This window comes from Silurus aristotelis (assembly GCF_946808225.1).
Source record: "Silurus aristotelis genome assembly, chromosome: 7".
NCBI classification, from domain to species: domain Eukaryota; kingdom Metazoa; phylum Chordata; class Actinopteri; order Siluriformes; family Siluridae; genus Silurus; species Silurus aristotelis.
The window spans coordinates 20556625-20578355 of record NC_139580.1 but is presented as its reverse complement, the minus strand read 5'-3'; the positions used below and the strand labels follow the sequence as shown (position 1 = coordinate 20578355).

The following is a 21731-nucleotide window of genomic DNA, read 5'->3' as shown; positions in this document are numbered from 1 at the left end:
TGCAACAAAAGTGAAGACAAACATGATGAACCCACAAAGACCAAGGCAAAAAGGGCAACTTAAATAGACAAAACTAACAAGGAGCATGTGGGAGACATTAAACAGTTAGGGGCTAGGGAGTAGGGGATAAGGGTGTAGGGGATAGGGGCTCAGTGGCGGCATCTGGTGGCAAAGACAAAAACAATCCCAAAAAAATGTCCCGACCCTGACACTATGCTGTTTTTCTGCCATGTTTCTGCAACGCCTTTAACAAAGTAGGCGTGGCCAAATGTATACAGATGATTAGAAGATTAGAAGACCAATAGATAAAATGACCAATAGGAAAAATAAGGTTCCCAATAGAAAGAAATCTTATGACCAATATGAAAAATCTGATTACTAGTACACAAAATTAGATGAAGAAAATAGATAGCAATATAAAAAAAATGGATGACCAGTAGAGATTTTATAGATTTTTATTAAAACCCCTAAATGTAGGACTGCAGAAAGCAGATTACAAAAAAAAAAAAAAACACACACACACGAGAAAAATATACAAAAAAATGTGAAAGCAAATTGGAAGGCATATTAAAACCTTTTTTTATATATTTGATTTTTAATATTTGCATTTGTAAAAAAAATTTTTATAATGGCTTGCTTATGGATATCTGATTATATCTGATCTGAAAACTATTGGCTGCAAATGAAAGCGGTCCTAAAGAGTCGGTTCAAAAGAGTCGACTCTCCCGTCAACGGCATTTCATTAGACGTGCAGTACATTAAGTACTGAGAGTAAAAGTAAACAGGAACTGAGTGGAGCTGCAGCGCGTCAGAGCACTCTATCAAGCCTGAAGCCCACGTTCGGTGAGTGGACATTAAATTTCGCATTCTGGGCTGATATTATTGTGTTATAAAAGGATATATCAGGTGTTGAGGTCAACTATAACGCTGAAGCGGAAGTCGGGTGTTGTGTAGTGGTCATGTGTTCAGTGTGCAGTTCTAACATTAACACTGTAAGTGCTTCGTACACAGCAGGGTTTTACTGTCATTCCTGTGCAGATAAATCCTCTGTGCATTGCAACACAGCTTCTGTTTTTTTTTTTTTTGCTACACTGTGGAGCTTTGTCGACTGTATAATGTATAGGTGTTGAACAGGATCCATGCATGTCTCTCATTATACTGTAACACACTAACGTGATGTACTAGACACAGCAGACTGCCTGCTCAGTGTTACTGTTGTTTTTCTATCCCCAAAGCACCAGTTTCAGCAAAGACATGATCATGCACAGAAAGATTATAGGAAGGGAAGCTTGTGAAATCCTTGCTCAAATATAAATAGTTTTTTGCTAAATCTGTTGTGTTGAAAAAACGATAATAACCCAAATGACCACAGCACTTGCTTTATATATATAGTACTCCTAAATATGTGTATCGCCTCTAAATTAACCTGTGCACGCTATACTGTTTTATTACGCAATAAACCTCCAGACACGCATTCCTTCGATGTTTTGTATTTTGGCTTCACAAATCATTGTGACTCAGCAGAACTTTCTACACCGTGTAGAAGATTGCCATCATGAGTCGCACGTAATGAAGCAGTCTGACGGCCTCACAAAGAACGAATATTTACCCCCCCCCCCCCCAGCTCTTCTGCACTCTACTCTTTGTCTTCATCCAGCACATGTGTTTACTTGCCATAACCCCCACCCCACCCCACCCACCTACCTTTTATTTTTTCCTTAGATCAAACTGCAAGACCATGGCGGGTGCTTTACCTTTACAAGTGGCTATGGTGAGAAGATTTAACAGGCTACTGTACTGTGTGAGGTCCAACTTCCATTCCAGTAATGGATTGGCTTCCAAGGAGCATTATAAGATCGTGGTGGTTGGAGGAGGCAGTGGTGGTATTTCCATGGGAGCCCGTATGAAAAGGAAGGTTGGCGCAGAAAATGTGGCTATTGTAGAGCCCAGTGAGGTACGGTGTTCTACAATCCTTAAATCACTGTATAGACTTACTTTTTTCAGAAAATATCTGGAAATATAGTAGACATTTATTGATGCTGTTTTGTGCTGATGATTTTATCTAGAGTGACACAGACCTAGGGGGATTACACTAAAAGCCACTGTTTGAGCAAATTATTTTTAATGGCAAATAACCCTAAAATGTCTCTCTGGAAATAATGGGATTTGTGCTGATGTGATATAAAATAATAATACATCATTCACAAAATGCACCAATGCCCTGCCCTAGATTGTCTGTTAGTCAAGATTACTCTGAAGGAAAAGGAGAATTTTTTTATAGCAGCTGTATAATTCTCAACTTGGTTAAAATTTGACATGTACAATACTGGCTACGTTATAAGATTTTTGTTTTACAGTTTGTCTGTAACATATACTTGTGTATAAGTAAGTAGATGTAAATGAACTTGAAACATTTTGTTTTCCTTTTTTTAACAGATGCATTATTACCAGCCCATGTGGACACTAGTAGGAGCAGGGGCTAAAACTGTACAGGCGTCTGGACGGTCCACTGCTAGTGTGATGCCCTCTGGAGTCAAATGGGTCAAATCCAGAGCCATGAGGATTGACCCTAAAAACAACACTGTCTTCACAGAGTGTGGGAAAGAGGTGGGGATAGGGACATTGTAGTTAAATTTAACTTATCTAACAGTAAGAAGAAACAATCCTATTGCTGGGTGGTTTATTGTTCAGTTGCTCTGGTAAAGCAATAAGGGGTGTAGGTGTGGGTGATTTACTGGAACTGTGCTGGACATAAAATTAGTCATTTGGAATAAATGTGATTTCAAACTGTAATAAATGTTTAGATTATTTTGACAAACATGATTAGCTGAAAAGAATAATGTGTACTCTGCATTTTTATTTATATAATATATATATATATATATATATATATATATATATATATATATATATATATATATATACTTATTTATTTATATTTATACATACATATATGTGTACAGTATGAATATACTGATTGTATATTATATCTCTTCTTAGATTTCCTATGACTACCTTGTTGTATCACTGGGCCTCCAGCTTCACTATGAGAAGGTACCTTTTTCATCTCTTGTCATTTTAGAGTTAGTTGTTGTTAATAAATCAAATGAAATCTAAAAAAGCATAAATGTTTTAGTTTGCATTATAACCCTTTATATCTTAATGCAAGTGTTTAATAAGACTGTAATGATACTGAACAATAGCATTATATGACACAAATAAAACACGTATTCAAGCACATATTAAAGACCTAACATGCACTTTGTGGCCAAAGGTATTGGGACACCCATATGTGGTTCTTCTCCAAACTGTTACCACAAAGGCACAAAAATTTATAGAAAGAGTTTCCCTTCACTTGAACTGGGAGGCCCAAACCTGTTCCATTATGAGATTGCCCCTGTACACAAAGCCAGCCATATTAAGATATTATTTACCTGGGTTAAGTGGAAAATCTTGAGTGGCCTGGTAAAGAGATCTGACCTCAACTCTATTGAACAACTTTGGCGTGAACTGAAATGCTGATTGCATCCCAGGCCTTTCACCCTACATCAATACTTGACATCAGTATCTTAGTTTTAATGCCCTTATTAGCACAAATTTCCACACCTATACTGCGAAATCTAGTGGAACATCTTTACAGAAGAGTGGATGATTTATGATCAAATTAAATCTAATTGTGGAATGGAATGTTCAAAAAGCACTTTTGAAACTTGTTGTACACAAACTTTTGTCCATATATAGTATTTTGCATGCCCAATTTATATATTTTTTTTTTCATAGCTGCAATTCTATATTACTTTATTCATATTTAATAATAATTGTATATCATGCCATTATATGTACAGCACAGTGTAAGACTACTTTAGCGCACTGTAAAAGTTTAGCTTATATCAATGTCTACATGTCGAACAAATTTCATGTTCGTTAACTACTGCTTTTGTCTGATTTCAGATTAAAGGACTTCCAGAAGGTTTTGAACATCCAAAGATCGGATCAAATTATTCACTGCAAACAGTCGAGAAAACATGGAAAGCATTACAGAACTTCAAGGAGGGAAATGCTGTTTTCTCTTTTCCCAACACTCCTGTGAAGTGTGCAGGAGCTCCTCAGAAGATCATGTACCTTTCTGATTCCTTCTTGAGAAAGGTATTTATAGATAAGTGTATGTAGATAAAGTAGATAGGAAACGAGTATTTAGTGTAGTTCCAGTGGTAAAGAAAAACTACTGTTTAATAAAATTGGAATAAATTCAAGTGATGAGAATGAATTAATTTTATTAATAATGACACCCTGGAGTTTTGTTTTCTAAGACTGGAAAGCGGTCCAAAGCCAACTTTATTTACAACACCTCATTGCCCGTGTTGTTTGGAGTTAAGAAATATGCCGACGCACTCTGGGAAATTGTGAAAAAACGTGACCTGAATGTAAACCTCAGACACAACCTTATAGAGGTCCGAGCAGACAAGTATGAAGCGGTATTTGAGAACCTTGATAAACCTGGAGAAACAAAGGTTTTTGAGGTAAGATATCAATGCTGCTTGGTTCAACAAAAGTCACATCATGTGTTGATTTACTCACTTTTGAGAATTCTTGTTTGTTGATAAAAATAGTATGAGATGCTCCATGTTACCCCTCCTATGGGACCTCCAGCAGTGCTCAAGGGTTCCATGTTGGAAGATGAAGGTGGCTGGCTTGATGTAAATAAAGACACCCTTCAGCATAAGACATACTCTAATGTATTTGGAATTGGGGACTGTACCAATCTTCCAACTTCCAAAACTGCAGCTGCTATAGGTAAATGCATAAAAGCCATAAATAAATGCTGCCTATTGTATGAATTATGCACTTCTGTATGTTTTACTACATCAATCACTAGGTTTCCACAATAGATTTACAAATGAGCATAGTAGGAAGAGAAGTATGAATGAATGGGCATTGTTATTTCAAATAATGTTTCATTCTTTTTTTTTTTTTTTATAGCTGCACAATCAAGTGTTCTGGATAGGACCATTACCAAAGTCATGAAGAAAGAAAATCCTGATAAAAAGGTGAGCATGAATGAGTTGAAAAATAAACCTCTGTTTAAGCAACCTGCCTTCATTCAGTAATCATGACTAAATAAATGCAAATGTTTTAACCCCCTCATAGTATGATGGCTACACCTCTTGCCCTTTGGTCACCAGCTACAAGACGGTCATCTTGGCTGAGTTTGACTATGATGGACAACCTCTGGAGACTTTCCCAATAGATCAGAGCAAAGAAAGCAGAATCATGTATCATATGAAAGCAGACATAATGCCCCATCTATACTGGCATGGTCTTCTCAGGTGAGTCTTGCTTACTCAATTTTAAAGCACAAAGACCTTATGTTCTCCAGTATAACATTTTCTGGCTCTAATTTATTGTCTCTATTCTTAAAGGGGACTTTGGGGAGGCCCAGGACCATACAGAAAAATCATGCACCTTGGGATGAAATAGAGGCTGACAGAAATTATTTGAAACAAATAGACACTCATTACATTTTACTTAACCTTTGTGTTAACATTCTAACCTTCAGACATTATAAAACAATTGGTGTGATTGTATGCAAAAGCAAACAAACAAAAAAGTAATACCTGTGCCAATTACCATTTTAGGATATTTTTTTTTTTAGCTCAGGTAAAATGGGAAACAAATTAATTTTTTAATCAGCTATGAAGACAGATGGGATAGCAGAATAATGGCTAAAAATTTTTTTTTTTTTTACAAAATGGGTATATTTTAGAAACTGAACACTATGAGTGTTTGTTTATTTATGACCTTTTTAGATTACAATGCAACTATGTGCAGTGTGAATATTTTGCTGTAAAAAGCCTTTTAACTATGGTTTTATTCAATTGAAAATATTGGTACTTGACAAAACCAGCATTCCACAGCACTGTTCAAACCTCTAATCTGGTTTTGATGAATTAACTACAGCAGAAGCTCTGGATGTCTTGCTGGCTCTGATTCAAATCAAACGTTTTTGTGAATGTGCTCAAAACAGGTTTTATCATTTCTGTAGTACACATATACAGATGTGTATACTAATGAACAAAAAAATTTTTTAATACAATTGTAAAACTTTTTTTTACTATCTGTGAAAGGAGTCTTTGGTGTCAAAGCTTTGTAACAGTCCGAGATCTTTGCAACAGTCCGAGATCTTTGTGACAGTAAGAGATCAGTCTCTTCACTTAAATTCTTCAACATTTAAATTGTTCTTTGTAGTTTCTTGGTAACAACCAAACATTTATTTTCCTCAAAAAGAAATAAAAACAGGCCAGTAAGTGAACAACTGTTTATAGCTGTTATATTTACAATGTTCATTGTTAAAAGCGCTATACAAATAAAAATGAATAAACTCATTTAAAGTACCATTTGTCTTTAATAAATATTGTTACATATAATCATTATTATTAAAATTGGCAAATTGTTACCATATAAAAGGAATAAAACAGGACCGAGCAGAGTTTCCGCATCACATCTGTACAGTCCCCAGTTTGGTCCTATGCTCAGGTATCTGTACAGAATTACACATTGTCCCTCTGTACTGGTTTCCTCAGGGTTTTCTAGTTTTCTCCTTCTGCCCAAAAGACATGCAGGTGGGTGGATTGGTTCCACTAAATGTCCACATAGTGCAAGTGTGTGTGTGAGTGTGTGTGTGTGTGTGTTGCTTTGGGACTGACTGGCATGACCTTTGGGAAGAATATATTCTCTCTTACTTTGCACTGCATGTATGGTATCCATCAAACACCTTCAGAGCTCCTGGCCATGCTTCCCAGGATGTATCTCTAATCTATGATATTTCAAAAGAGCTCAAACATTTAGCAATCAGTGCTGTGAATGCGAAAACAAATACACATTTATGTGGATTGATAGTTTGATATTGGTAATTCACGGCTTTTCGATATCAAGGTTATTGTAAATAATCGAATTTATTGTACCCTTCGGTTCGGGGTGCTGTAAACACAATAACGTGTAATTTTATATACAATTGTTACTGATGAATGTATTATTGGCACGTTTTAAACGGACCACAGTCTGATCGTGTGTGCATGTGTGAGCGTGTGTGCGCGCGCCCCGGAGCTGCGCCGAAAGTGAAGTTTTGCTCATGCGCAAGACATTATCATCCGGGTTCTTTCAAGAGTGTCTCGGTGAGGAGGCGGGAAATGGCGTCCCGAGAAGCAGTGGGAGAGGTATGTGTCGTTCCTTGACTCATACTGGACAGACGCGTGAAGGACAGAGACTTTTCAAAGCGGTGTCCACCGTCGTGGCGCCACACAGCCACTGCAGTACCGTCCCGGTGTTATAACCCTGCGCATGTGAGTGAGTAAAGAACCGCTGAACACTGGGGAGGCTTTTTTTTGCGTGCAGAAAAAGCGTAACCGTGCGCCACGGCTGCAGTGTGCGGCGTTTAAATCTCGCGTGTTCACACGCCTTCTGCGATGTTCGTGTATCTCTCTGTGTAAGTATTTGTGTGAATGTGTAAGCGCAGGACGGCTTGTTGTCTTCGGCCGCCGCCGTCGTCCTGTGTGATTAAAAATTCTCTAGCGCGAGCCCCGGCAAATCGCGTTCGCGCGCTGGTTGTGTTGCCCCGGTGCGGGCGCGCGCGCGCTCTCTCTCTCGTTTGCTTGCTCGCGACAAAGCTGCGCGAGCGCCTCCGCGGCCGGCCGATGTCGCGCGACACAGCTGGAATGTGAGCTGAGCGGCTAACCTGCTCGCTAGCCCATTAGCATTAGCGTCGCTTTTTAAAGAAAGAAAATATATATCTCCCCCCTCCCCCCCCCCCCCCCCCCAAAAAAAAAAATGTCGCATGTCTTGTCAAGCAACAAAATCTCGAATTATATATCTAAATTTTTTTTATCGATTTTTATTTTTCCGGAAACCACGTGATGAACAATCCGTTGCCTTTTTTTTTTTTTTCTTTTTTTTTTAAATGTTAATGGACCTAACGCAGGCTAATTAGAGGCTAACGGCTAACTAGCTCGCAAATCATACCCATCTCTCAAGGAGTGACTGTATAGCCAGCTCCCGCGCTTTCTTCAGGTTTTGATCCTGCACGGTGTTTGTGTCAAACTGCTTATTGTTTTGTAGTAAAAATAAGCCCGAGCTAGTCAGAGTTGCCTGAATGCATCGTTAGCCTTAGCATTATAGCGGTAGGTAGCTAGATGCTAAGCAAGGAGACATGTTTTTGACCCCGCCCACTTTGGCCGCTGTTTGAGTGCCAGGCGGTTGTTTTGTCTCTGCTCTGATTTGACTTTTACTACATACCTGTAATAAGCGACACACTGCAGTATTGGGCATGTCGGAGATTCCCCCAACACTGCACCCCAGTGCATTTATACTGGTCATAAAACGTTTGGTGTGTCCAGAGATTCTGGTTTGAATGGTTTTGTATGTTCCTGGGAGAAGTCACAGGGGAGGTTACTAGTCTTTTGTCACTCAGCACGTTCCACATTGTGCAGTGTCAGGAGATATTAGTGGAGACACTAAACATAAGAAGTGCTGAGAAGAAACACCATAGGGTGGGTTTCGAGTTAGAGAATGCAGCGTGAAGTAGATGATGAGTCGAGCCAAGTTACGGCAGAGATTCGGTTCGACTCGTAAACGGTCTGTGAAAGGGCATTTTCACCAAAGGCTGTCTGTAATTTTACATTTCTGACCTCTGACTAATGGGGGGAAAAGTGTAATCCTATGAAAACTAACTTTCAACTCTGAATTCTCACTCAGAATGCCTAAATGGGGCGCTGACCACGGAGTCCAGCAAGTGGTGTCAAATCATAATAAACAAAATGGCACTATTTGCCTGTTAAAGCTATAACACTGATTAAATTAGCACTTTCCACGTTTGCTTTGTAAAAATCAAGCGTTATAGTCTGATTTATATTAAGTTTGTAATCTAGCGTACCAGTGTAGCTTCATTCACTGCTAGAGACTCAAAGCAATTTTGTACATCACCCTGGTTAAGGGTGTCTGCTAAATGCCGTAAATGTAATGTATACAGTTTGTTGTTTTAAAGACGGAACTGTGCTTCACACTTTAGTTACCTGGCCAGCTGAATGACGAGATCTCCGCACCTGTTTTTATATATATATATATATATAATATATATATATATATATATATATATATATATATATACACACACACACACACACACACACACATTTAATATAGGTGCAGAGATCTCGTCATTCAGCTGGCCAGCTAACTGTGTTTGTGTGTGTATGTATGTATATGTATATGTATATGTATATATAATATATATATATATATATATATATATATATATATATATATATATATATATATATATATATATATATATAATGTGTGTGTGTGTGTGTGTGTGTGTGTGTGTGTGTGTGTGTGTGTGTGTATATATATATATATATATATAAAATATCAAAATACATTTTTATTTTTATTTATAAATTTTTTTTATATGATCTATTATACAAGTACCATTTACATACTTCTGAGGTGCATTAGTTTAAAAGTTAAAGTTTACCATGACAAAAAAAAAAATATTTTTTGAATGTTTCCTTTGACAATATCTGAAACTACATGATGTTTCAGTTTGGTGATCTTCCTGTCTCGCAGTCTTACATGTGACATTTGGGACAATGAGGCTGAGAGTGCGCAAAGCATCTCAGCAGCCGAGCGCCACCCCACCTGCCCGCACCACCAAGGCCAAGAGGAAGCACTCTGAAGTGGAGCACACCAGGTCCTCTGGAGGAGCCACCATGCAGAAGAACGACAGTGGCATCTTCTCCACAATCAAGAGATTTATTAGGGGCAATGCTGTCAAGGTTTGTTAGAACTGTATTGTACAACTTTTACGCAGGTCATTGGAATGAGGAACTTGTTCAGTTTTTTTTTTCTTTCCTTTAAGATATTAAATGATTTTAAATGTTTCTCTTTGCATATTAGGTGGAGCAGTGTACCCCTGCTAAAAGGAGCCGTGTGGATTGTGACTCGGACAGTAACTTGATCACATCCATCCCACCCACTGGGAACCTGTCCAGCAGAGCTAACCCTAGAACTCGCAGAAAAGGTCCTGCAAATGGAGGTGAGTTACAGTGTTCAGTATTTATCTCAAGTTTTGCACTTAATAGGGTTAATATGAAATTTTATAAATTTTTTTTTGCTAAAAGTAAGTAAACCAAGGTTTAAATAAAATGTGTTCCCAGTTAAACTGCTAATTTTCTATAAAGTCTCTCTAATTTTGTAATTACAGAGAATTTCTGTCTTACAGTTTTCCTGTTAAGCAATTATCACAACTGGTTGGTGACGACAGTTAATGCTTAATCATTAGTGTTTATTTCATGGCTATAAATAACAGTTTGAGAAGGGGTTTGGTTTCATAGTGGTGCTTCATGTTGATTGATGCCTTAGAATTTGATCCTGGTTGAATAAACACACCGTTCTTTGTCCCATAGTGCTTAAACATATCAGAGATTTCTTTAAGCAACCAATATTTCCAGTTTGTTTTTTTCTCTCCTGTGTAATGTTTCCCTGTTTGCTAGTTTGTGGTCCTGTGAGCTGCCTCAATCATGTAATTTGCTTAAAAGTATGCAGTCTGATAGGCTGCAGAGAGAATCGGCTCTAGAATCCATGCAATTTCAAGTTTTAGAAAACTACATCCAAAATACAAGTCTGGTCCTCTGAATTAACATCACTGAATCTGCATCCACACCATGACCCATGAACTGTTAATGCTTTTCTCTTCAGACACCATGGCATGTCCGAGTAAACTGGTGAAGCCTAATGGGAAGTTGGAGGTCCAGCCCGAAACCCCCAGCAGTCCCCCACGCACCACCTTGCTAGGAACCATCTTCTCTCCTGTCTTCAACTTCTTCTCACCAGCCAACAAAAATGGTAATTGGTTAGAAAGTTTCACCTTTGTGTTCTTTTCCAATCTTTTGCTTAGGATATTGATCTGCATTTATCTGTAATGAAAATTATATTTGTCTTGCAGTAGCTTAAGATTACTAATGTATAATCATGAGTGAACAATGTTTTATGTTTACTGCACGTAATTAGTATTAGTGGGAGCTGCTTTGTAATACATGACTTGCGACATAATTGCCTGATGTTCCTGCTCTTTATAAAGCTTTGCATCTATATTTCTAGAAGCAAATATGTTTTGTTTAATCTTGTTGGGTAGAAAAAAGTTAATTCACTAAATGAATACAAAGTGAATGTTTAATCAAGTTTAGCATTTGCGAGTGGCCAATTAAATTTTACATATTGGGGTTTGTTTCTCCTGCTATAAATGGACGTCTAAACTGTCAGTCTAACTGTGTGTTCCTTTTTTCAGTGACTCACATTTAAAGCATGGTTAATATTTGCATACATTTAATTATTTTTTTTTAATTCCACCTTTCAACTTTTTTTTCTTTCCTTTAGCTACGTCAGGCTCAGACTCTCCCGGGCAGGCAGTCGAGGCAGAGGAGATTGTAAAGCAGCTGGATATGGAACAGCTGGAAGAGACCCCTACTAGCACTACCACAGACAGTAGCAGAGACATTACATTTGACCACCCAGCACTAAACCCAAGGCCTCTGCTGGCCACAGATGCAGCTGAGGAGGAGGGTGAGATCGTCACTGAGGCAGACATGCCACCTTTGACAGGTGAAAAAAAAAATTTTTGAGAAAAAAACATTTTTCTGTTAACAAAAACAATCAGACGTTAGACCGTGCATTAGTTTAGATTAGAAAATAAAACATATCTAAAATAAAATAGTTATGTGACTTTTTCTTTTTTCTTTTATTTTTTATAATAGTTGTTGGATCCAACAATAATTACCCTGATGCTCCCACCTCGCCTCCTGCAGAGGGGACATATGAAGAAGACTGGGAGGTGTTTGATCCGTAAGTGTGAAAACAAGCAAAAGATGATGAATAATAATTGCCTCTGTTTTGCCCACTGTGCTCATGTGTCTAATTGGTGTCCCTCTCCACAGCTATTTCTTCATTAAGCATGTTCCACCTTTGACAGAGGAGCAGCTTACCCGTAAGCCAGCACTTCCACTGAAGACCAGGAGTACTCCAGAGTTCTCTCTCGTCCTGGATCTGGTGAGTTTAGACAAGTTAAAAAGACTTCTTTTCTTTTCAAACATTACTAATAAAAGTTTTAATAACTTCAATAACTTCAATATTTTTGAATGCTTTTTATTTCTAAATATGATTTAATATTTTTGTGCTTTATATTTTATTCAGTTTATAATGGTTTCCCAAAATCGTCCTGTGTATATAAACTTACATAACTGAGCATTCCTGTTGCATAGAAATGTGCATTTTAACACTTAATTTCATTTGGTTGTAGAAAGCATAGATACTTTACTTTTGGTTTGTTTAATATTTCTAAAGTAAATTTAGGAATCTTACATGTGAAATTTGGAACATAATTTTAAGTCTTGGTAATTATTATTATTATTATTTTATATATATATATATAATATATATATATATATATATATATATATATATATATATATATATATATATATATATATATAATATATAAAATATAATATAATATAATATAAAATATACCAAACCATTTTCTATTTTAGGATGAGACATTGGTCCACTGCAGCCTGAATGAGCTGGAGGATGCTGCACTGACATTTCCTGTGCTTTTTCAAGATGTCATTTACCAGGTATCACTGTGTATATGGTACTTGTAGTTATAGGGATTGCCAGCCTTGTGGTTCCTTGCATAAGTATCTACCTTTGGGTATCTAACCTTTTCCATATATTGTATGGAAGTGTAGTACAAGTAAAACGATTAATTTAATTTTGTGTCGTGAATTTGCACAAAATGGGCCAAGAAACTACATTGTGTGAAAATTTGGTGGTTTTTCTAATTATGAAATCACAAACTGTAACGGTTTAAGAGTTTGTTAGAGAACATAATCAAAAACATCATGAAGACTAAGGAGCAATCAGAACAAGTCAGGATATGGCAACATATCAGTCAAGGTTTAGGTAAAAAAACTAACAAATCTCAAACTTTGAACATCCAGGAGATCATCATTTACAGGCATTATATAAACATACAAATGGTAATATTGCATAACCTTGACACTGGGGGTGGTGGAAAGATCCACAACTCAGTTCGAGAATCTATTCATCGTCATACATAAGATGATCAGTGAGAACAAAGCCTGCTTGTATGAGATATGATTGCAGAACATCCAAATCTTGTGGATAAGGTTTGGACCATTTAAATGTTTTAGCTTAATTTGGTGCATTGCTGGAAAAACGAAAAAAAATCACACTGATACACCATCCACATAGTGAAGCATGAAGGTGATGACAGCAATCACATAAGATGATTCTCATCACTATGGACTGTAAAACTGACCTCAAAGGTTTCATATGTTGTTAATCAAACTGTAAATTGAGTGCATGTAAGTCACTGTAACATTCCTTGTTCTAATATTAAACACACAGATGATGTCAAACGATGGCAAAATTAGTACTGCATTTATTTAAATGCAAGGAATATAATATATAAAGAAAAAAAAAACATTATCATTAGTATTGTGCTGCTTTCAGGAGTCTGCCTTCCAGGATTTATGTTTAAGTACTTAAAAAATTTTATTTGGAAAAAGGAACACTGTTTTTACATGTATGGAACACTCAAGGCATTGTGAGTTCTTAGTAATATACATTATTATAACTGTCATTTCTATTGTAATATGATTGAACTGCCTCCTCATATACAAATGTTTTTGTTTTCTTTTTCAGGTATACGTACGGTTGCGGCCATTTTTCAGAGAGTTCTTGGAACGCATGTCTCAAATTTATGAGGTAAGACTACCCACATGTAACAGTGTGTCCTCATTTTCTGCAAAGAATATTTGGGTTCTGTTGAAGTTGGTGGGTAGTACATTCTACAAATGGTTTAATTAATAATATACAATGTAACTTTTTGTGTCTCCTGCAGATTATACTTTTTACTGCTTCCAAGAAAGTGTATGCTGACAAACTGTTGAACATTCTGGATCCTAAGAAACAGCTCGTTAGGTCAGCTGCTTTTACACAAGCGTTTTACTGTCTTCATTATGTGTATACATTTTTTTTAAAGCACTTTTTATTTAAACCCTTTTTAACATAAAATCTTGTTCTGGGTGTTGATCAGCTTCGTTTACTTTTGTTGTTGTAACGTAATAATCCTTCCCTCTGCTTGTGATTAGGCACAGATTGTTCCGTGAGCATTGCGTATGCGTCCAAGGCAACTACATCAAAGACCTTAACATACTTGGAAGAGATCTGTCCAAAACTATAATAATTGACAACTCTCCTCAAGCCTTTGCATACCAGGTTAGTCGGTTTGCTTGTTTGCTAGTTTCTGTTTGTATTTGGAGGAATCTGACAGTCGGCTTGTTTTTCCCCCCTTTGCAGCTGTCCAATGGAATCCCCATTGAAAGCTGGTTTGTGGACAAGAATGACAATGAGCTCCTGAAGCTGGTCCCATTCTTGGAGAAGCTGGTGGAATTGGTAAGTGTATGCGCATATTTAAGAGGATAAACTTAGTTTTTTCTGTTCAAAGGGTGTGTGTGTGTGTGTGTGTGTGTGTGTGTGTGTGTGTGTGTGTGTTTATATATTTATTATATACTTGTATATGGTTTATTTAGCAATTACCGTGGATAAGTAGCTCATTGAATTATTTTGTGAATTCCTTTCCCCGCAGAATGAAGATGTGCGGCCACACATAAGAGAGAAGTTTCGCTTGCATGACCTCTTACCCCCAGATTGAGGGACCTGATGCTTGCAGATTTACCTGACTGTTTTAGTAAATTGGATTTTTCAAAATGGGGGGGGAATTGTACACAACTCTGAACTCTAATGAGGATTTCAACTATCGTTTTACTTTTGCCGACTTGTTTTAAGTGGAAATGGGGGCGGGTTATCGACAATGTTAAAGGAATGACTTTTGAGTTTGCATACATTTTATATATGTGTGTAAATCAAATTGTAATTGAAGGAAATAACAAAATTCCTCAGCTTTGACTGCCTTGCCACTCTACAGATATTTGTAAGGCTTGGCAATGGAGGAAACTCGAAGCAAGTTGCTGTTCCCTTTTTGCCTGAATTGGACTTCATGTAAAGTGCTGTGGAGAAGAGGACCGATGTCACTCCTTTTGGTGCTCAAGGGGACACTCTGCCCTCACTAGCCATCGACCTTTAAACCCGGAATGGCCAGTTAAATATGGTTTCATAAACATATAAATATATACATATTCAGTTGTGTATATGTATATATAACATTTGTAAATATGTATTTTCCTGTCAGGTTTGTAAAACGTTCCTTTTGCTCTTGAGTTCAACACGCATTCCTTTTAGTTGGAAGGCTTGTTTGATAGATATGCTGACTTTTTATTGATTTTTACTATAGGTTTGAAGTTTTATTTTTAAACGGCTTCTCTTACGCTTTGTTTAATAAATTCTTTTAGACTGGTTTTAAAGAAAAGAAAAAAGCGAACACATCCAGTCATCTGTAAGATGCGTAGCATAACGGTGGGGGGTTGGGGGGTGTCAATAATGTACATCACAAAACTGTCTTTACTGCCTCTTGTGTATTATTCGCTGATATTATGACAAATGAATCAAGGCATTTGGTTTATGACGGCTTTCACTTCGTATGTTCTTTGGGGAGTTTTAATGTTTTTATTCAACTGTTAGTTTGTTTTATATGCCAAGTATAGGTTAAAAAAAATGTAAAATACTCTGTGCTTTTGATTGCTTTTTCTGTGAAAATAATGCCTGGTCTCTTTAAGAAATGTCTGGTAATTGTAGCACCAGCACATGGACTAGCCTGATCGCTGCACATGTGTCATATTCAGTGTTTTTTCTCTAGCCAATTCAATCTTGCTTTTGAACTCAGTCCTCTGTTTTAGGAATCATGTACAATGCTACCTCTCTTTGAAGGGTAGACCCTGCATTTCATTCAGTGTTACCCCAATGTTTTTTTTCTATGGACATTAATACATTATTTTTATGTATCAGCATGACTGAAATGGCTGGTTCTTTACTTTTTATTGTGGCGTCTGATAACTGATTGCTGTTTGTTTTTATTTTGTTTTGCCGTTTAGTTTTTCCTTTGGAAACTTAATGTAGCATACAGAGGACCTGTTTCAGCTCTGCTTATCATGTGCTTATTATTTTTCACTTTCATATTGCACAAAATATTTCACAAACTATATTTAATACCTGGAATGGTTTTGACCGAGACAGCTCTATGTAACTTGTTTGCATCATTACCAAAATAAGTTAATGAATACATACCTTGGATCAGGCATTGAGGTTAGTGGATTGTGTTTGCATACTTTAAAGAGGATTTTCATCTATCAATGAAAGCTCATACTGCTGAGATTATTACTCTCATTCTTAAGCCCATACTGGGGAAATCATGGGGATGCAGCTATATTTATGTTGGGTAGCACATTCACTAAGATCTGCAATTAATTTGCCCAGTTTGAACATTTAGTGGAATATTTAGAACATGTGGTTCACATCTAATGAGTAAAGACAGATTTTATTTATTTTTTTTGCAAAAAAATAAAAGTTTAGCAATGACATGGCCCTTTTAAATGACATAGAAGATGTAATGGTGGTGTGGATCCTTTTAACAATGTGTTAAAAAAAAAAAAAAAGATTTTTACAATTGAGCTATTTTACTTGTAAAATAAATGCAAAGCGTTTTTTTTTTTTTTTTTAAAGGATACACCCAAATGAATGTCATGTAGTATTGCTCCAGGGTTCCTGGTTTAATCTTGAGCTCAGGTTATTATCTTTGGAGGTTTGTTAGTGTTTTTTTTTTTTTTTTCCCCTTCCCACCTTCCAAAACATGTCAGAAGATGAATAGGCTAAATTGCTCATTCAATGATGGGGAAGATGAATGAATAAACACAGGAAGTCTTTCCTTTAGCAGTAGGATTACACTATTTACAAGTAGGGTTTGTTAAATTGAGGTGTTTTGGACATGTGCAGATGAGGGACATGGGGTATATTGGTAGGAGAATGCTGAGGATGGAGCCAGCAGGAAGGAGGAAAAGAGGAAGGCCAAGGAGGAGGTTTATGGATGTGGTGAAGGTAAACATGTAGGTAGTTGGTGTGAAAGGGCAGCTGTAGAGGACAGTAGTACGGAGAAGGATGATCTGCTGTGAAGAAATAAGTTAATACATTTTGTTGAATTTAGAGAGTTATTAAACATTCAGCAAAAAAAAAAGCAAATATTCACACTGCGTTTGTTCTATATCAGCCCATTCTCAAACTGTTCTGATCCATTTTATACAAACTAGTTTTGTATTGTGACATTTGTTTTCCAGGAGGGTTGAATTTGCTAACTCTCAGCTCCAGGTTCACCGTTTAATTCAGGGATTTGGTCACTATCTGTGTGAAGTTTATGTGCGTGTTCTACCCGTGTTCATCTGAAATACAGCCTTTCAGCTCTACTCCTGGACTAAACCTTGGCCTGCACATCATTTTTGTATTCAGACACAGGTTCATGAGTGTGTGAAACTACAGCATGAGCACTCAGAAGTAAAAGTACAAAAGTGTTGTGCTTTTGCTTGTTGCTTGGGGTTTAACATCAAGGGTATAAGGTTTGTATTTTTCACTTCTAATGGTGCGCTATTAAAGCAATGGCCTGGAGCAATAGGTCTTGAGATACATTTATGTAATGTATGCAGGTGAATATATATTTATATTCATACAGTTTAGCACCTTTATTTCTGAGTATATATACACACATATGCATGTATGTACACTCTGGCTATTATAATAGAAACATTACTCATCTATGGAGTTCCCCAATCGGCCAGTCACGTGACAGCTGTCATTGATTGTATGAATGCATTATATAACATAAAAAAACAACATGGTATATTAAGATTTAACTGAGGCTCGTAAAAAGGTTCAGTAATGTTACCTTTTTGTGTGTATTGTTCTCAAAACAATACCATCCAATAATTTTAATGTCAGAAAGTCATATATGAAAGAAGAAGTATGTATCATTAAGATAACAGAACGTAGAGTTGATAAACACAGACCGCAGTCGTGCTCCAGGCCAGGAGGTGGCATTAATGCACCATGACTCTGCTTAACAACCGTCGCTAAGAATAACAGAGAAAGAAGAGGAGGCCTCTTCAATTTTGGTACAGCAGTTTGTTTTCTGACATTAAATTACAGATCGAGCAGAACGAACGAGGTCACGTTATATTGACCGGACGGGCGTGACGATGTCTAAAGACAGTCGGCACGATGGTCGTCGGCGCGGCGGAGTTCAGCATCGGGGCGGCCAGAGAGCGACTTTGAGCGGGGACGCCAGAGAGAGATCGGGCAGTAACAGCTCCGGCTCCTCACACGGAGGAGGTAAAGGCAGGAGCACCTCCATCAACGCTGCCCTAAAGGTAACGCTGCAGTCACTTCCCTCTCTCAGCTAGCTCCAAGTCTCTGATCAACGACATCAAATAACATGTGGTTTAGTCTTCAAAAAGTTTAGAATTGAATCAGTTTGGATAGTAGACTGGGACTGCAATTAACTCCATCAACTCCATCAACTTACAGGGTGTTTCTCAAGCCCTTGTGTGTACAGGGCTTTCCCATCCAAGAGCTTTAGATATTGTGTTGGGCTTGTGTTTCATGTGGTTTGTAGCCAAGACCAGTAACAATGGAGTCAGGAATACTGGAAGTTCCACTTTCAGATACACACTCCTGCCTTACAGTCACATCATATACGCACTCCCGCCTTACAGTCACATCATATACGCACTCCCGCCTTACAGTCACATTATATACGCACTCCCGCCTTACAGTCACATCAGATACGCACTCCCGCCTTACAGTCACATCAGATACGCACTCCCGCCTTACAGTCACATCAGATACGCACTCCCGCCTTACAGTCACATCAGATACGCACTCCCGCCTTACAGTCACATCAGATACGCACTCCCGCCCTACAGCCCGACCAGATACGCACTCCCGCCCTACAGCCCGACCAGATACGCACTCCCGCCCTACAGCCCGACCAGATACGCACTCCCGCCCTACAGCCCGACCAGATACGCACTCCCGCCCTACAGCCCGACCAGATACGCACTCCCGCCCTACAGCCCGACCAGATACGCACTCCCGCCCTACAGCCCGACCAGATACGCACTCCCGCCCTACAGCCCGACCAGATACGCACTCCCGCCCTACAGCCCGACCAGATACGCACTCCCGCCCTACAGCCCGACCAGATACGCACTCCCGCCCTACAGCCCGACCAGATACGCACTCCCGCCCTACAGCCCGACCAGATACGCACTCCCGCCCTACAGCCCGACCAGATACGCACTCCCGCCCTACAGCCCGACCAGATACGCACTCCCGCCCTACAGCCCGACCAGATACGCACTCCCGCCCTACAGCCCGACCAGATACGCACTCCCGCCCTACAGCCCGACCAGATACGCACTCCCGCCCTACAGCCCGACCAGATACGCACTCCCGCCCTACAGCCCGACCAGATACGCACTCCCGCCCTACAGCCCGACCAGATACGCACTCCCGCCCTACAGCCCGACCAGATACGCACTCCCGCCCTACAGCCCGACCAGATACGCACTCCCGCCCTACAGCCCGACCAGATACGCACTCCCGCCCTACAGCCCGACCAGATACGCACTCCCGCCCTACAGCCCGACCAGATACGCACTCCCGCCCTACAGCCCGACCAGATACGCACTCCCGCCCTACAGCCCGACCAGATACGCACTCCCGCCCTACAGCCCGACCAGATACGCACTCCCGCCCTACAGCCCGACCAGATACGCACTCCCGCCCTACAGCCCGACCAGATACGCACTCCCGCCCTACAGCCCGACCAGATACGCACTCCCGCCCTACAGCCCGACCAGATACGCACTCCCGCCCTACAGCCCGACCAGATACGCACTCCCGCCCTACAGCCCGACCAGATACGCACTCCCGCCCTACAGCCCGACCAGATACGCACTCCCGCCCTACAGCCCGACCAGATACGCACTCCCGCCCTACAGCCCGACCAGATACGCACTCCCGCCCTACAGCCCGACCGGATACGCACTCCCGCCCTACAGCCCGACCGGATACGCACTCCCGCCCTACAGCCCGACCGGATACGCACTCCCGCCCTACAGCCCGACCGGATACGCACTCCCGCCCTACAGCCCGACCGGATACGCACTCCCGCCCTACAGCCCGACCGGATACGCACTCCCGCCCTACAGCCCGACCGGATACGCACTCCCGCCCTACAGCCCGACCAGATACGCACTCCCGCACTGCCTCACTTTCTCTATAATTATCTGTGTGTTGAGTGTCACAAAGCATCCTTGGTGGACAAATTTGCACATATATGCATTTAATTTCAGTTTACATTGTTTGCAACTTGAAATAAAACTATTGAACTATTGAAATAAATATCAAGATGGAAATTAGATTAGAAATGGAGATCGGTGGCAATTGCATTTTACCTATATTTTCTTATATATTGCATGGTGGCATAAGTCTGAAATAAAAAGAAAAGAAAACCCACAGAAAGGTAACAATAACTTTAACATCCTGTTTCAGGGATTCCATGGAGTCTTAAAAAGGCGAAAATTTAAATAATCCACATTTTAGTCCAAAAATGTCCAAAAAATGTTCTATAGGTCTTAAATAATTTAAAACGGGTCTTAATTTTCTGATGTCAATGTATCGCTACCTCTAATGCTTATTGAAATGCCCACGCAGCACATTTGAAATTTCTTTTGAGTTCTTTATTTTGCTAGTTTAAATATAATTCGCTGTATTACAACTACAAACAAGACCAGCAACCAGCGTGTTTCTGTTAACATGCATTACTTTTTACAGATACTTTTTCCAAATTACATTCGTATTAGTTCCATACATTCTCCAGCATACTTGTTCCAGATACCCGACAGTGTTTTGTAGTAGGATGGTATTTTGTGGCTTTGGTGCAAGTGACTCCAGCTCACTTGTGCATTGTGTGTTAATTGTACTTTATCTTTTAGTCAGGGTCAGTTTCTGACCACAGCGAATCTGATGGTTGGATATTTTGTACTGAGGTGTTTAGTAGCAACAGTTTTGGGCCCAATATACTGTCGTACTGTGATACCTGCTGCTATATTAGTTACTAATGCTTTGTTTACACAGTATTCGTCTCCGGCACTGTTTTTGATAGTTGCATATTTGCAAGTTAAACTTTTCCCAACTGTGCCGTGTTCCTGGACACACCCATGTCTAGTCACCAGTAGTTGCTTTTATATATATATATATATATATATATATATATATATATATATATATATATATATATATATATATATATATATATATATATATATTATAAAGTGAAGAAAATAAGTATTTGAACACCCTGCTATTTTGCAAGTTTTCCCACTTAGAAATCATGGAGGGGTCTGAAATTGTCATCGTAGGTGCATGTCCACTGTGAGAGACATAATCTAAAAAAAAAAAAATCCAGAAATCACAATATGATTTTTAAACTATTTATTTGTATGATACAGCTGCAAATAAGTATTTGAACACCTGTCTATCAGCTAGAATTCTGACCCTCAAAGACCTGATAGTCTGCCTTTAAAATGTCCACCTCCACTACATTTATTATCCTAAATTAGATGCACCTGTTTGAGGTCGTTAGCTGC

At 39.0% G+C, this 21731-nt stretch overlaps 3 protein-coding genes across 6 annotated transcripts in view; all 3 read left to right on the top strand.

Annotated features, from left to right (window-relative positions):
* The first annotated feature begins 695 nt into the window (after nt 1–695).
* On the top strand, nt 696–6389 carry sqor (sulfide quinone oxidoreductase). The gene is made up of 10 exons (XM_083545899.1): nt 696–843; nt 1723–1954; nt 2437–2607; nt 3001–3054; nt 3952–4146; nt 4311–4520; nt 4611–4794; nt 4981–5048; nt 5149–5327; nt 5421–6389. The coding sequence occupies exons 2-10, from the start codon at nt 1739–1741 to the stop codon at nt 5476–5478; spliced, it is 1335 nt and encodes a 444-aa protein (XP_083402025.1). The 5' UTR covers nt 696–843; nt 1723–1738; the 3' UTR covers nt 5479–6389.
* Nucleotides 6390–7111: 722 nt separating this feature from the next.
* ctdspl2a (CTD (carboxy-terminal domain, RNA polymerase II, polypeptide A) small phosphatase like 2a) lies at nt 7112–16040 on the top strand. 3 transcript variants are annotated; one of them, XM_083545893.1, is made up of 13 exons: nt 7112–7344; nt 9622–9830; nt 9952–10090; nt 10753–10899; nt 11431–11655; nt 11808–11895; nt 11988–12099; nt 12600–12686; nt 13780–13842; nt 13979–14058; nt 14229–14355; nt 14437–14532; nt 14726–16040. In XM_083545893.1, the coding sequence occupies exons 2-13, from the start codon at nt 9645–9647 to the stop codon at nt 14789–14791; spliced, it is 1416 nt and encodes a 471-aa protein (XP_083402019.1). In that variant the 5' UTR covers nt 7112–7344; nt 9622–9644; the 3' UTR covers nt 14792–16040. The 3 variants fall into 3 exon arrangements, with proteins under 3 accessions (XP_083402019.1, XP_083402017.1, XP_083402018.1); XM_083545891.1 differs by having other exon boundaries at nt 7115–7214; XM_083545892.1 differs by having other exon boundaries at nt 7141–7340.
* Nucleotides 16041–18109: 2069 nt separating this feature from the next.
* The window catches only part of scaper (S-phase cyclin A-associated protein in the ER), a 92956-nt gene continuing 89334 nt past the window's right edge, over nt 18110–21731 (top strand). Inside the window, exon 1 of one of the 2 annotated variants that reach the window (XM_083545863.1) lies at nt 18110–18446. In XM_083545863.1, the coding sequence (XP_083401989.1) occupies nt 18276–18446 (171 nt within the window). In that variant the 5' untranslated portion in view covers nt 18110–18275. The remainder of the gene's footprint in view (nt 18447–21731) is intronic. The other variant, XM_083545861.1, reaches the window with a different exon arrangement.

Bases quoted from the DNA above. Each gene is read 5' to 3' on its own strand.
- sqor (XM_083545899.1), top strand. From the start codon at position 1,739: ATGGCGGGTGCTTTACCTTTACAAGTGGCTATGGTGAGAAGATTTAAC. The intron at 4,147-4,310 runs GTATTTATAGAT...TTGTTTTCTAAG, and splicing joins CTGATTCCTTCTTGAGAAAG to ACTGGAAAGCGGTCCAAAGC. The intron at 4,521-4,610 runs GTAAGATATCAA...TGATAAAAATAG, and splicing joins GAGAAACAAAGGTTTTTGAG to TATGAGATGCTCCATGTTAC.
- ctdspl2a (XM_083545891.1), top strand. From the start codon at position 7,130: ATGCGCAAGACATTATCATCCGGGTTCTTTCAAGAGTGTCTCGGTGAG. The intron at 9,831-9,951 runs GTTTGTTAGAAC...TTTGCATATTAG, and splicing joins TTAGGGGCAATGCTGTCAAG to GTGGAGCAGTGTACCCCTGC. The intron at 14,356-14,436 runs GTTAGTCGGTTT...CCCCCTTTGCAG, and splicing joins CTCAAGCCTTTGCATACCAG to CTGTCCAATGGAATCCCCAT.